Source organism: Dermacentor andersoni, chromosome 3, assembly GCF_023375885.2.
Source record: "Dermacentor andersoni chromosome 3, qqDerAnde1_hic_scaffold, whole genome shotgun sequence".
Taxonomy (NCBI): Eukaryota; Metazoa; Arthropoda; class Arachnida; order Ixodida; family Ixodidae; genus Dermacentor; species Dermacentor andersoni.
The window spans coordinates 138,467,862-138,480,794 of NC_092816.1; the positions used below are offsets into that span (position 1 = coordinate 138,467,862).

The 12,933-nt window shown below is 46.2% G+C and overlaps 1 protein-coding gene across 1 annotated transcript in view; it reads right to left on the reverse strand.

Moving 5' to 3' along the window:
* Positions 1 to 9,643, reverse strand: part of LOC129383118 (uncharacterized) — a 36,179-nt gene extending 26,536 nt beyond the window's left edge. The window contains exons 1-3 of the mRNA XM_072286916.1: positions 9,522 to 9,643; positions 7,806 to 7,867; positions 7,126 to 7,189 (exon numbers count right to left, since the gene is read on the reverse strand). Of these exons, the coding sequence (XP_072143017.1) occupies positions 7,126 to 7,189; positions 7,806 to 7,867; positions 9,522 to 9,643 (248 nt within the window). The remainder of the gene's footprint in view (positions 1 to 7,125; positions 7,190 to 7,805; positions 7,868 to 9,521) is intronic.
* Positions 9,644 to 12,933: the final 3,290 nt, after the last annotated feature.

The following is a 12,933-nucleotide window of genomic DNA, read 5'->3' on the forward strand; positions in this document are numbered from 1 at the left end:
ACAGCGTGTTTACAGGAGATATTCAGAGACCTGGATTGGGAAGAATTGGGGATAAGAGTTAATGGGGTGTAACTTGCGATTCGCTGATGATATTTGCTTTGCTTAGTAACTCAGGGGACCAATTGCAATGCATGCTCACTAACCTGGACAGGCAAAGCAGAAGGGTGGGTCTAAAAATTAATCAGCAGAAAACTAAAGTAATGTTTTACAGTCTCAGAAGAGAACAGCAGTTTACGATAGGTACTGAGGCACTGGAAGTGGTAAGGGAATACATCTATACTTATGGAAGGTAGTGACCGCGGATCCGGATCATGAGACGGAAATAGTCAGAATAAGAATACGCTGGGGTGCCTTTGGCAGGAATTCTCAGATCATGAACAGCAGGCTGCTATTATCCCTCAAGAAAAAAGTGCATAACAGCTGTGTTTTACCAGTACTCACCTACGGGGCAGAAACCTGGAGGCTTACGAAAAGGGTTCTACTTAAGTTGAGGACGACGCAACGAGCTATGGAAAGAAGAATGATGGGTGTAACGTTAAGGGGGGGATAAGAGAGCAGATTGGGTGAAGGAACAAACGCGAGTTAATGACATCTTAGTTGAAATCAAGAAAAAGAAATTGGCATGGGCAGGGCATGTAATGAGGAGGGAAGATAGCCGATGGTCATTAACGGTTACGGACTGCATTCCAAGAGAAGGGAAGCGTAGCTGGGGTCGGCAGAAAGTTAGGTGGGCGGATGAGATTAAGAGGTTTGCAGGGACAATACGGACACAATTAGCACATTGCCGGGTTAGTTGGAGAAGTATGGGTCAGGCCTTTGCCCTGCAGTGGGCCTAGCGCTAATATATATATTGCACTTGAAGAAACTTCGTGTGATCTCAAAGAATTGAGCCCTGAAGTGACGCTGTTATATAAATATATACAAGACCTCATAGTAGGAGACAGTTCAATTTCATAGCCTGGGTCCTTTCGGTGCTGTAATCTTCCTTCGCGTAAATGCCGCATAGTTGGCTATCACTAATACTGCTCCGTCTTTCCGGCGAAGCTAGTCTCTCTCTCTCTCTCTAGGTCTCGCTTGCGAGCCCGAGTATAAGCGCTGCTTCGCATGACTGTTGTTGATTCTGATTTCAAGTGAATCCGGCTTGGCCTCATTTCCGTTACTGAGCGAATTATACAGTGTTCCCCAATTATCATGCACCAAGACTTTGAAAAAGAGCAGTTGCATTAATCGAAGGAAACCTAGTGGTTATTGTTTCCGGTACATTGGAGTAGCCGCAAGTAATTATTTCGGTACTGAGATTTAATTCAGAAATTGCAATTAATTGTCTAACTCGAGAAGTACTGTCCTAATTTTCGAAGTGTCAATGAGGCATTTCTAAGCAACCCAAAAAGACATCTAAATGCGGTGCTTTCAACGACGTACTAATTGCGTACAATTTTTTACGACTGGCAAAAAAACCTCACGAAGTATGAAAAATGCCCCGTGAGTGCGCTCCCACCCGCAGCAAACTGATTGAAAGCTGATGCATTGCTTGTCGCAAACCCGAAGGGTCAGCGCACCACCTTCGTAATGGTACTGAAGGAGCACCAACAGCAGGTCTTGCGGCTTCGCAGCTATTCCATCCTCTAGTTTCTACGTCACACTTATTGTCCGTTTCTCAAGGCCGACTGATCCCATTGATAACAAAAAACTTGATAACGCGGCCGAAGTGCTGCTTTGACACGCAAGAAATGCGAAAAGCAATGTAATAGGTATAGAATGTTTCAAAATCCCGGCAATGCTCGCACCGCATCGAAATAATGCGCCCGAAGCTATATTTTGTGCCGGAAACTTGCTTCGGACCAAAGCCAGATTAAAGTATTTTTCATGAAAGTGTATATGTGCTGCAAAAACAGGTTCGTGTGAAAAAATAAAAGCGAAATAAACAGGCCGGGAAGCGACCAACGTGTAGAGAAAAGGCACAACCGATGCGTTCAAGTGAAGATACCCCTTTTCAATTAGCCGGATTGACAATCAAGGTGTCTGCACAAAGAAAGAAAGAAGAGAAGAAACAAAACAAAAAAAACCATCAGCTTGCAGTGTGCCCTTATTATGTATAGATTCGTAAGCTCCGCTGAACACCAGCCTAGAGGACGTGTTCGAATAGGTCTCCTTCTGCAGCTACGCCAGTACTGTGTCCGCTTTATCACATCATCAGTGGCTTTCTCGATGACCGACGCCAGAATTCTATGGCAGCCATCCGGTGTCCTTGCCTCGAACTAATCTGATGTCCGTCTCGATCACGTAAGCACGATCTTTCACATAACCCCAAGGAAATAAATCGAGCGGAAAGAGTTCAGGTGACCTGGTAGGCCAATTTACAGGCCCGTGCCTTCCAATCTATAGCTTATGAAAAGTCGCATCCAGCCAGTTTCGTGCTCGGCTGCTGCTGTGTGTTGGCGCCCCATCTTGCTGATACCACAGAAATGGAAGACGTGACAGCGGGACTTCGCTGAGAAATTCATCCACCACTCCTTCAAGGATTTCGTTCACGTAACGCTGTCCAGTCAGTGTGTAATGGATGGAGATGGGACCGGTTACAGCACCGCCGTAAATTGAGCGACCACTGGTACTATTGTCGATTGCGCTTTACCCAGTGTAGATTGGAGTCCCTCCGATAGTGTGCATTATGGAAATTTACCTAGGCGTTTCTGCTAAAATTGGCTTCATCTGGGCACATGATGGTGCTGCAAAAATCCGGTGACTCATGGGCTTTTGTGAGGACCCAATTCGAGAGATCTAGACGATTCTATCTTCTAAGCATTGGTGCTGGTTAAGGTGAAACGGGTGAAAGGCTGAAACGGGTGAAAGGCTGTCATTTTGAATCCTCCCAATCAATGACTTGGAAATATTTACCGGGGCAGCCACGTCCCGCACGCTAGCATGAGGGTTTCAGGCCACAAATGCTAGAACATCCACGCGTAGGTTATGACTGAAAAATGGGTCCTGGGCCACTCTCTCTTGAAGCTGCCGGTTTGTCTCAGGTTTTCATAATTTCTGATGACAGTCGATGCGTTTGGTCTATAGCCACACTTCCATGACTGATATGTGTATTTGCGGCCTTCCTCTTGTTGAGATTTGCAGATCCCAAGGCAAGGATCATGTTTACTTCTGCTCGTTAGAGAAACACATGGCGACTGGGACGAAACAAAACGCACCTTTAAACCTTTGCACTGGCGCTGTCAATACTTTTTCTTGGTGATCGGTGTTGTGATCGGCGCTTCGGCATCGCCCAGGAGGGGTGGGGGGGAGGGCTCAGCCCCTCCCCGGAAAACTTCGGAGGGGGCTCGGGCCCCGGAGGCCCCCCCCCCTCCCCCCGTAGACGGTGCCTATGCATGCTCCCGAATGTGGCATTCAAGTTGAGAACTATAAGCGATGTGCCATATTTAATACAGTCGACAATACCAAAGTCGCGGTATGTTTACTACTTGGCTCGGACTTCATTACAACGGCAGAGAACAAATCTTTACGTCAGCTTTATTTGCTTGTAAATAGACGCGTTAATCGATAATTGCTATTGTTCACGCCTGGGCTCATGTATACGGGTATATAGATACATGATCGTCGAGGCTATAACTGTCACATCGACGACAGGATAAAGCTACAAAAAATTTGGCAGGGTCACTTAGGATTGATTACGTGTGGGAATGCGAAAGCATTATATCGTTTGTAGACCTCGGAACGTCATGAACGCGCTCATTATACGCTCATGACGTGGCGCCACCTCCTCCCCATTGGCTGCGCCGTCATATGCCCAATGACGCACGCGCTGGGCCACACCTTTAATCAGCCAGATCGCAACGACATGACGTGTGCAATGACGCAAGGAAGAGGCCCACCTGAACCATGCAGCCGCCGCGGAGTCGGGGAAGCGTGACCCCGGAGGTTCGGGTTTGATTCCCACACAGACCAAAACGCACCAAATCTGCTTTTCAAGTCCGTTAATTTACTTTGTTTACAGGGACCCCTCCAAGAAATTTGACGTCAATCCCGGCATTTTTTGACGGATTTTACTTTTTGCGCCGTCAGCCGTTTTCGGTACGATCTTTTCGTCACGCCAACGCCGACGGATTTTCACGTAAAATGTTTCGCATTAAAAGCTGCGTGACCGGTAGAGAGCCTTATGGGCGGGAACACATCCCGTAAATCTTCATTTCCACGTGTTGCGCTTCCATCGAGCATTTCCGGTCGGGCTCAGATGATGGAAAACGTTTCCGAAAGTTCACTTCTAAATCAGTTTATATAATACACTCGGGGGTAAAGGTTAAAGTATCGCTGAAAGTGGTTCTAGCAAATTTATGCACAGGCTCCGTAGGGTATCGTGAGCGTCAGCCTAATTTGCATGAACTGAAGCACGCAGAATTCTTGCGACGATCTTCAATTAAACCCTTTCTTGCGGCATCAGCTTACCCTATCATATTACTTGCATATCATATGACCCTATCGTATGCCTGCAAGTTTACTAATTTCACCACACACCCTAGTGTTGTGCTGTTATCGACTGCGCTTCCTTTCTGTTGGCGCCCATTCTGTAACTCTAATAGTGCACAGGTTATTTGCTCTATTGCATGGTCTGCACAACCACATTTCTTGATAAACTGAAAGCTTGGCCGAGTTGGTGATTCAATATCGACATGACTGCACAGCATAAAAGACGAGGACAGAAGAAAGGACACACCACAGCTCCTGTGTTGTGTCCTTCGTTCTGCATTCGTCTTTTGCGCTGTGCAGTCATGTCCATTTCTTGCTGTTAATCTCATCTTCAATGTCGGCTACTCCTGCTTGGTCCCTAATCAACGACGCTGTTTTCCTGTCTCTTAACATTACGACTAAGATTTTTCGTTCCAGCACTCATTGCGTGGTCCTTGGTTGCTTCTCAAACTTTTGGGACGGGAGACGTCTTTCAATTTGGTAACACAGGGTCGCGTGCTCAAACCGCATGTGAGGGAGAGAGAGAGAAAGAGAAGGGAAGAAGTAAAGGCAGGGAGGTTAACCAGACTGAGTCCAGTTTGCTACCCTACACATGGGGAGGGGAATGCGGAGTGAAAGAGAGAGAGAGAGAAAACTTGAGTCTATACCGCACTTTCACATGCACTAAGTTAGGTGTAGGATGTCAATAGTCGGGCATTCAAGTCTGTTGCCTTCAGGTAGTGAAGAAGCGCTCGAACTGCTTTCTGGGCATGCGAGGAAAACGTATCATGGCATTATACCTTATATCTTTGCAACCGTGCTAGCCACGCACCTTACTTTGATACCGTTGTGTGGAGGAAAGGAGCCATTAGTCGGTCATGCATGTGCCGCGTGCATAAATTGCGTCACTGTTGCGTCACGCACGATGCAATTAGAGCTAAAGTTAGCCTCTCGCTCGGCGTTCAGAGAGGCACAGCTCGCCAGTACGTTTATCGATTGAAGCGGAAGTGGTCGCGTTTGAGACAGCTCGCTCGGCAGGTTCTAGGTGTAATCCGTCAAACTCAAGCCAGCGCTCATCAAGAGCTATAAGGCCCACAAATGTGCAACTTGTGCAGAAATTTAACGCTTCCCCTGTTATGGCGACCCGCGTTCGACACGCATGCGCGCAGGGTCCAGAAATGGCATGAATTGAGACTCTGGCAGCAAGACAAAGGAATACCCAACAATTTTGACCGCGACAGAACGTGCCCGTTTAAACAGGGAGCGCTGCAAGCGCAGGAGCCCGGACCCAACCATCTAAACGAGTGCGGTGGGCTCGAGCGGCGCAGGCGCGTCTCGGGAGCCACACCATGGGGGTCATTTCCTTGCCCCAACATCCTGCGCAAACCGAACGGGCCCACTACAAATAAGGAGGGAGTGCGATTGAGAAATCACACCTTGAGACACCCACATAAGATAGACATGTAGGTACTCGTGCTTGAATAAATGTAGCTACTGTATCTGGTAACGTCTTTTCTCTGCCTTATAGTGTCCATGTAATGCATAGTCTGCAGCACGCACAAGAGTTTTCACGTACCCCACTGCGTCTGCGTCCCTGATACGGCCTATCTGGCTTTTTTTTAACCACCGATGTTCTGCACCGCACGCTGTTACGATCGGCCTGCAGGGGTACCGAATACAAAATTTTCCCAGCCCGCCGCAGATACGGGGTAGGCGATATTCGGCGAAGCGACCTTGGAACCCTCGCAGCCCACTGCGGCGACTCGCTTTGTATGGACGACAATGAGCCTCGTCAACAGCACGTTGGCGCCGGCATGTCTAGACGCGGTCGGCGCACCAAGTATTGTTAGTCATCGATTGTTAGTGGATTCGTCGTCGCCTTCACGGTTTGATTGGAGCGGGGGAATTCCTGGAAGGGGATTTTTTGCGGTGCGGTCTCACGGGCCCCAGAAGTCGTCGCAGTCAATGTACAGACGCGGCGGCCACTGATTGCGAGGTCAACTCTGGGATCAAGAGGCGCCTGCTCGGGGCAAGATTCCCGTCTGCGAGAGCCCTCTCACCTCGGTGTGTTCAGTGAAACCTGTGCGGAAATGAATGTGTAAACCCTCCCCCTCAAAGGCGGGTCAGCTACGATGCCTTTAGACGCTCCCATTCGTTGAAAGTTGAACGGCCGCTTTCTCTCACCTAGGGATCTAGGGAGGACAAACTGTTTTTAAGGAGCCGTTGCGCGGCTGCTCGGTGTGCATTCTCTTTCAGTAATGCTAGACTGATTAACTGTAACGTTCTCCACCCTTCTTGTAGATATTGTAAATAAATCCCATATTCCTCGTTCTCGATGAGAGCAAGTCCCTCCCTTCAACAACGTCCTCAGCGTGGATGAGTTGGACGACGACATGGGCCAGCTACCATCTATTTCATGTCCGACCCAAATCCTTACAACGCTATATATATAGCGTACGGTGCATACTTCTGAGGTTCTTCACCATACGCTATATATATATATATATATATATATATATATATATATATATATATATATAACGTATGGTGAAGAACCTGGGGTACATGGTGAAGAACCTGTAATGCCTGCCGCATGCGCTCCAACACATTTTTTTTACTATAGTGCTGCGCGTACGTTGCGTGAATGCGGACACGCGCGTGAAAGTGCAGCCTTACATGCCCTCATCTTCCTTGGAGTCTATCATGGTCGATATCCTCTGGTAGTAGAGCGGCGGTATATCTGCAGAAACAAGAATAAGCGCATTAACATGTATGCGCGTCAGCACCCGTTTGCCGCTGCGGTCATGGGCCTATGGCGAACACTAATTACACTATTGAAAGGAAATTTTTTCATCTACCTGGAAGTAGATCGAAGCTATACAAACTAACCCCGCATTATCAAAACTACATCAATGTCCCGCACTGCTCTCGCAGCCCTGGCTCGGGTTTGGGGGCGTACGATCCCGTGGCCACGTTGTAACGTGACTGCCAACGTAACTCAAACAAACGCCGCTAAGTGGTTATTGCGCACATAAGCTCCCGAAAACATAAGCGCAGCCGAGTAAGCGTTAGGAGCTGCCCCCTCAGAAGTTTCCTGTAGTACATTCTAGGACTTTCTCATTAACAGTTTTGCCCTAAATTTAAGACTTGCGAAGTTGACTGATTAGGCAAGTAGGGAAAATAAAAATAATCGTGCGACTTGCTCCCGAATGCGAGGAAGAAACTGTGTGGGGAGGGGGCAGGAGGGAGGCGCGCGTGCTCCTCTGGGGCACGGGTGCTCGTTTAAACCTCGACTAACGTTCGCTGGGACGCCCAGCGTAGCCTTTCCGTGCGCGTTAAAGTACTCCGAAACTCACACACTGATCCAGTGTGCCAAGCAAAGTAGGGCTCATATTCCAAGGGGCTGAAGTGAATCCATCTGAAAAACAAAAAGAATGAAGGGAGAACGAGCGCCCGGCTGTATTCAGTCCTTTTTCACCACTCGCTGGTGCAGTGAATCTGGAACATTTTACAGCTCCAAATTTTCATGTTTTAGACACAGAGTCTCGCCAGAAAGTTCACATCAATTACTTGATACCGAGGCCAGTCACCATTTCGAATCAGCGTCGTCATAAATGGGGAAAAGCATTTATTTCAATTAGGCGTGTTCTAGATCATCCACTTGCATCCTTAGTATTCTGCAGCAACCGAAGAAGTAGTAGTGATACCAAACGAGAATCCCAACTGTTAGATGCTGTTACAGCACAAGTTCCTACACCTACTTTACTCTCTCTCTCTCTCGGCGACTACCAAAACATGTAATATCATGACTGGTTGTGAAAACTATCGCATAAATGTCCGTGAGCCTAATATATTGAAGCGCACTGAAAAACATTGTTAAATTCATTTATACCGGCAAAATATTCTTCAAAAACGCAGTCTTAATTCACTTATCATAAAACAGGCGAATAATAGTAAATGAAAATACAGTTTCTTCGTTAAATTTGGTACCAAAATACGTCAAATACGTCAGGTGCGGCTTCAGCATATCGAAGGTATCACAGTGGATTTTAATTTTCATTTCTTTTGTTTCCATATTTCTTACGCTTCGGTCAAGGTAAATTTCTCTAAACTGACCAGGTTTAGTCTTCCATTTCTGCAGACTGCAATAAAATAGCGTTTTGTTTTCACTGGGGAAATATTTCACGAGACCCGACGAGATACTGCCATAGATCATGACGTCACGGGTAGCAAGTGCGGCAACTTAAATGTAGCGTCAGCTTACCCGTCTTCAGCTTTGGCGTATTTATTGGCTTACCACTAAGCTTCCACCCTAGATTATACAAGCCTTTTTGGTTTTCAGTAAGTGTAATTTATCAGTATTCCTCGGTAGTGTACACCTCCTCAGAGGCATGGACAACTCAGGGACATAACATTCAAGTATGTTCTTATTATCGGTAAATATGTTACGAATGCCAAAAAATACAACTACAACGGTTAAATGCCGAAAGCAGCAGCATAGAAAGTAACCAAAAGCATGCTTTTTGCTGCAAAACATTTTTTTTTTTTTTTGCATAAGCACAGCAACGAAGAGGTAACGTGGAAAACTGGGTCCACATGCTATAGTGCTAAGTTCCAAAGAACTGCGCAAGTGCTTCTCGTCATCTCTAATCACCTAGTGGTGTAGACCGAATTAGTATCACTTTTCTTGAAATCCAACGGAGCAATCTGGTAAAACCATTTCCATACACTTCCACGTGCATGTGACTTCATATCCGAGATGAACGTTTTTACCTGACGAACGCCGACTTTCTTGAAGGGGGTTGAAAGGGATGTGCAATACCTATATAACTTACAAGGGGACTCTGGATGCTGAACCTAAAGCGGCACCGCTCTTTGGCACGAATGACGGTTTAGATGCATGAGTGGAGCTGTAAATGTTCATGGCACATCGTTAAAGGACAAGTAAGCTCAAAACGCAGGTGTTTCAACCACGACAATCACGACCACACTGTTACTTGTACATGACGACCAAGATATACGCCTCGGATGGGCCAATGTTCGCTACCCTTCTCCATCCTCGATGCACTCACGAGAGGTTGTAGTTGTTGAAGTCGTCGCGCATGCCGACATCAAAGATGGCCTCCTTGACCAAGCGAAGGTGCTCCCAGAACGAAGCATTCGGTGGCACGTTCACCGGCTGCAAATCAGCCATCCACTCATTCAAACATTATTGATCACCAACTATAGTTCACCCACGCAAATAACCTCTATTAGTTTGTTCCGGGTGGATCCGCTTTGGAAACTCCACGGCTAGAATTTGTAAATTGCAATATGGGCCATAAAGTAATTACCTAAAACTTACTTAATATATATTTTTAATTAGTCGATCATGCCTTACATTTTTTTTTCTGCAAGTAATGTCCGCCTCTTCGAGTAGACCAGCTCATGAACTACAATTGTGCTATCTGCCACAGGCAACCTTTAAAAAGTTTTTTGAAAGTGTTAGCTGAAACACCCTGTATGCACATAGCCTGCAGATTCAAGTTCAAGTTAGTTTCTCACTTTCATTACTAGTTCATTGCTTTGGGAAGCAATTGCTTAAGGAGTTACTGGTTGCAAACTGCTTCAGGCGTTTCTAACCGAACAACGTACAGGAGCATCTGCGGTCCCGAGCACTTGATGCACATTGACCGCTACGGGAGTAATTCATATCTAGGATAATTCACATCAAATAAATATCTGTTCGCGGGTTGACCTGTTAATTCCTTTACTTTTATTTATAGCCTCAGAATCAACGCAGCCTCACCCCTCCCCCTCTCCCGGAGCATTTGGAAAGAAGCGTAAGAGCCAACAAATTCATTAAGTGACGATTTGAAATCGCGGTGGCCGCGACTACAAAATATGCTGCGTCCATTGCCTTCTCGGGCGTGTAAGGACAGTAAGCGATTCTGTGTGAGTTCGTTCTCCCGAAGGCGCACATTATACTGCACTTTCAAAGCGCAGCCGTTCCATTACAGAAATGAGAAAGCGGAATAGACTTACATTGGGCAGCTGCAAAAATTGGGAGTTTCGCACATTTTAAGTAAAAGCACTCTGCAGTTGAGGTACGCAAGCATATATGAGTAACAGCAAACAAAGAGCGTGCGATGGTAGAAGAGGCGCAGTCATGACAGCGCGCAGCGGTTGCCCAATCATGACACAGTGACCTGCTGCAGAACACAATGTCGCAGGCTCGTTTCCAATAGCGCATAAGGGCCCCGCGTCTTAGAACATTCGGCGTCGGACGTCGTTTCAGCAAATAGATTTTCAAACCACCCACACTCAGGCCCTCCATGTGGTGCAAGGAAGTTTGTGAACTAATTGATTTTCTCAAGCTAAAATACACAGAAAGATCGTAAAGTGCGACTTACACACAACCTACAGACACGATAGCGTCGTATTGTAATTTCACTATGCAAGAAAACATCATTCTGTTACGCGAAAACTCAAAGAAACCCCTTTTCCAGCATTTCTGCCATTCATAGGCTGGCCATGGCGCCCGCCATTTGCGCGCGCCGGCTCGCCAGTATCTTGGGGGCCACGGAGCGGCGTGCCCGGTGCCTTGCAATACCTCAAGCCACGGCGCTTGCCTCCACCGCATGGTAGCCCGCGCAAGAGGTCGCGTTTCTATCAGGCAGCCCGCCTACGTGCGTAGCGTTCGCGGCCAGCGTTTCCCGGTAAACATTGCGGTTACATCCGCTCCAGCTTCCGGGAAGCGTCAGAACCAGTGAGGAACCTTTGAATGCTATCGCGTTCCATTCCTAAAGGCGAAGCTTAAGTGTCCTCCAATTTTTTTTAACTGGGCGGCATAGTGCAGAATGCTTCGTGTTGTAGGACGGAGCTTTAGCTCGGCAGCTGCCGTATAAACACATGGTGCCGGAGGAATCGCTTTTCGCGGCAGCCTCTGCACCTGCTCAATGAGGTTTGTTGTATTTAAAACAAAAGGTTAAAGTGCAGTGAAGTAGGTAGCAATCTTTTTTATGAAGGCCATCATTCTGTTTTACAGAAATTCTTGCAAATTATAAAATATAAGAACTTCAGTATGAAGTTTAAGACTCTGGAACTCAACATGAAATAAAGACGGCGTAACAAAGTTGTAACTGCATCTGATAATACTTCTTAAGCGGACAGAACTGATGTAGTATACAGTGATGCGAAATATACTGCGAATCTGACAGTAGACATTTCGCAGAACTTTCGTCATCACAGTAACGACTTCAGTTAAGCTATAAGCTTGTATGGCAAATCTGCCCGCCCACTAGAGTAATTTTAACGACAAGCCCTATTCGACGCTCTATGGAGCTCAATGTCTTGCGTCGGTCCCGGGCTTCGTCGCAGAGTATGCCATGCGCCTAGATGCCGTAAGGTTTCTTGCAGCAGCACATACTATGGGATGAAGAGTGCAGGCGAATGTTGTAGCGGCTTCATTCACCAAGTGTCTCTTGAAATATTGTAAAGAAATGTTTTCATTTGCTGAACGTGTTTAGCCTTCTCTCTCGCGAGCGGTAAGGTTCGGTTTTTGCATCGAAGTGACTTCTTATCTTGGGATTCTGGAGGTCCCAGGTACTTCATTCTAGTATAGGCGTTTGACTGTATAATCGATTCATTATTCAATATCTTGATTTATCTGCTACTAAGTCCCTGCACCCGCAGAGCTGGTTAGTATATGTCCCTGCGCGTAATAAATTGTTATTATAAAATTTATTATAAGAAATATTATGGGAAAGAAATTTACGACTAACTATATTAATGCACGTTTCTCCCAAGATAATAATATTTTACTGCCTAGGGCTCCCACTAATTACAATTACAGACAAAATACCGTAAGCTTCGCTGCCATCAAAGTGTGGAATAGCCTGCTCTTGGAGGCTAAACCTCGTCCTCATTAATTATTGTCACACGTTCAGCTGGCCTGTTCATGAGCAGTTGATCTATATGACGATCACTGCTGTTAATTATTTCTCCTCTCCAGTGCATTTCGTGTATTCTCATTTATGTTCATGCCGTTATTTCATGTCATGTGCTTTATTAGTGTTCAAGATCTACTGATTGCATCTGTGACACTTCGTTATGCCTTCGCTTATTTACTCATTTATTTACATGTGTCCTTCAGTTTTGATTAGTTCTTCTATTCGTTACTTTCTATTCTTGCCAACTCCCTGTATTTGTATTTACTGTTTGCTTATATTCCACAATACATCCTGTTTGCTTGTATTGCATGCCTGCATTTCGCTATTGCTTCTGTTATTCTTTTAATATTTTCATGCGTATTTTAACAAGAGGTCCCATTGCAGTGTTCACACTAAGAGACCTCTTTCTGTATACTTGTCTGTATGTGTAACCCTCCCCCCCCCCATGTAACGTTCAATAAACTCAAACTGCGGCGATATCTTTGTTTCCCAGATGAGACAGCATCGATGCATTGTCCAGCTACATGATATCGAGTTCTTGCCGACACAAAAT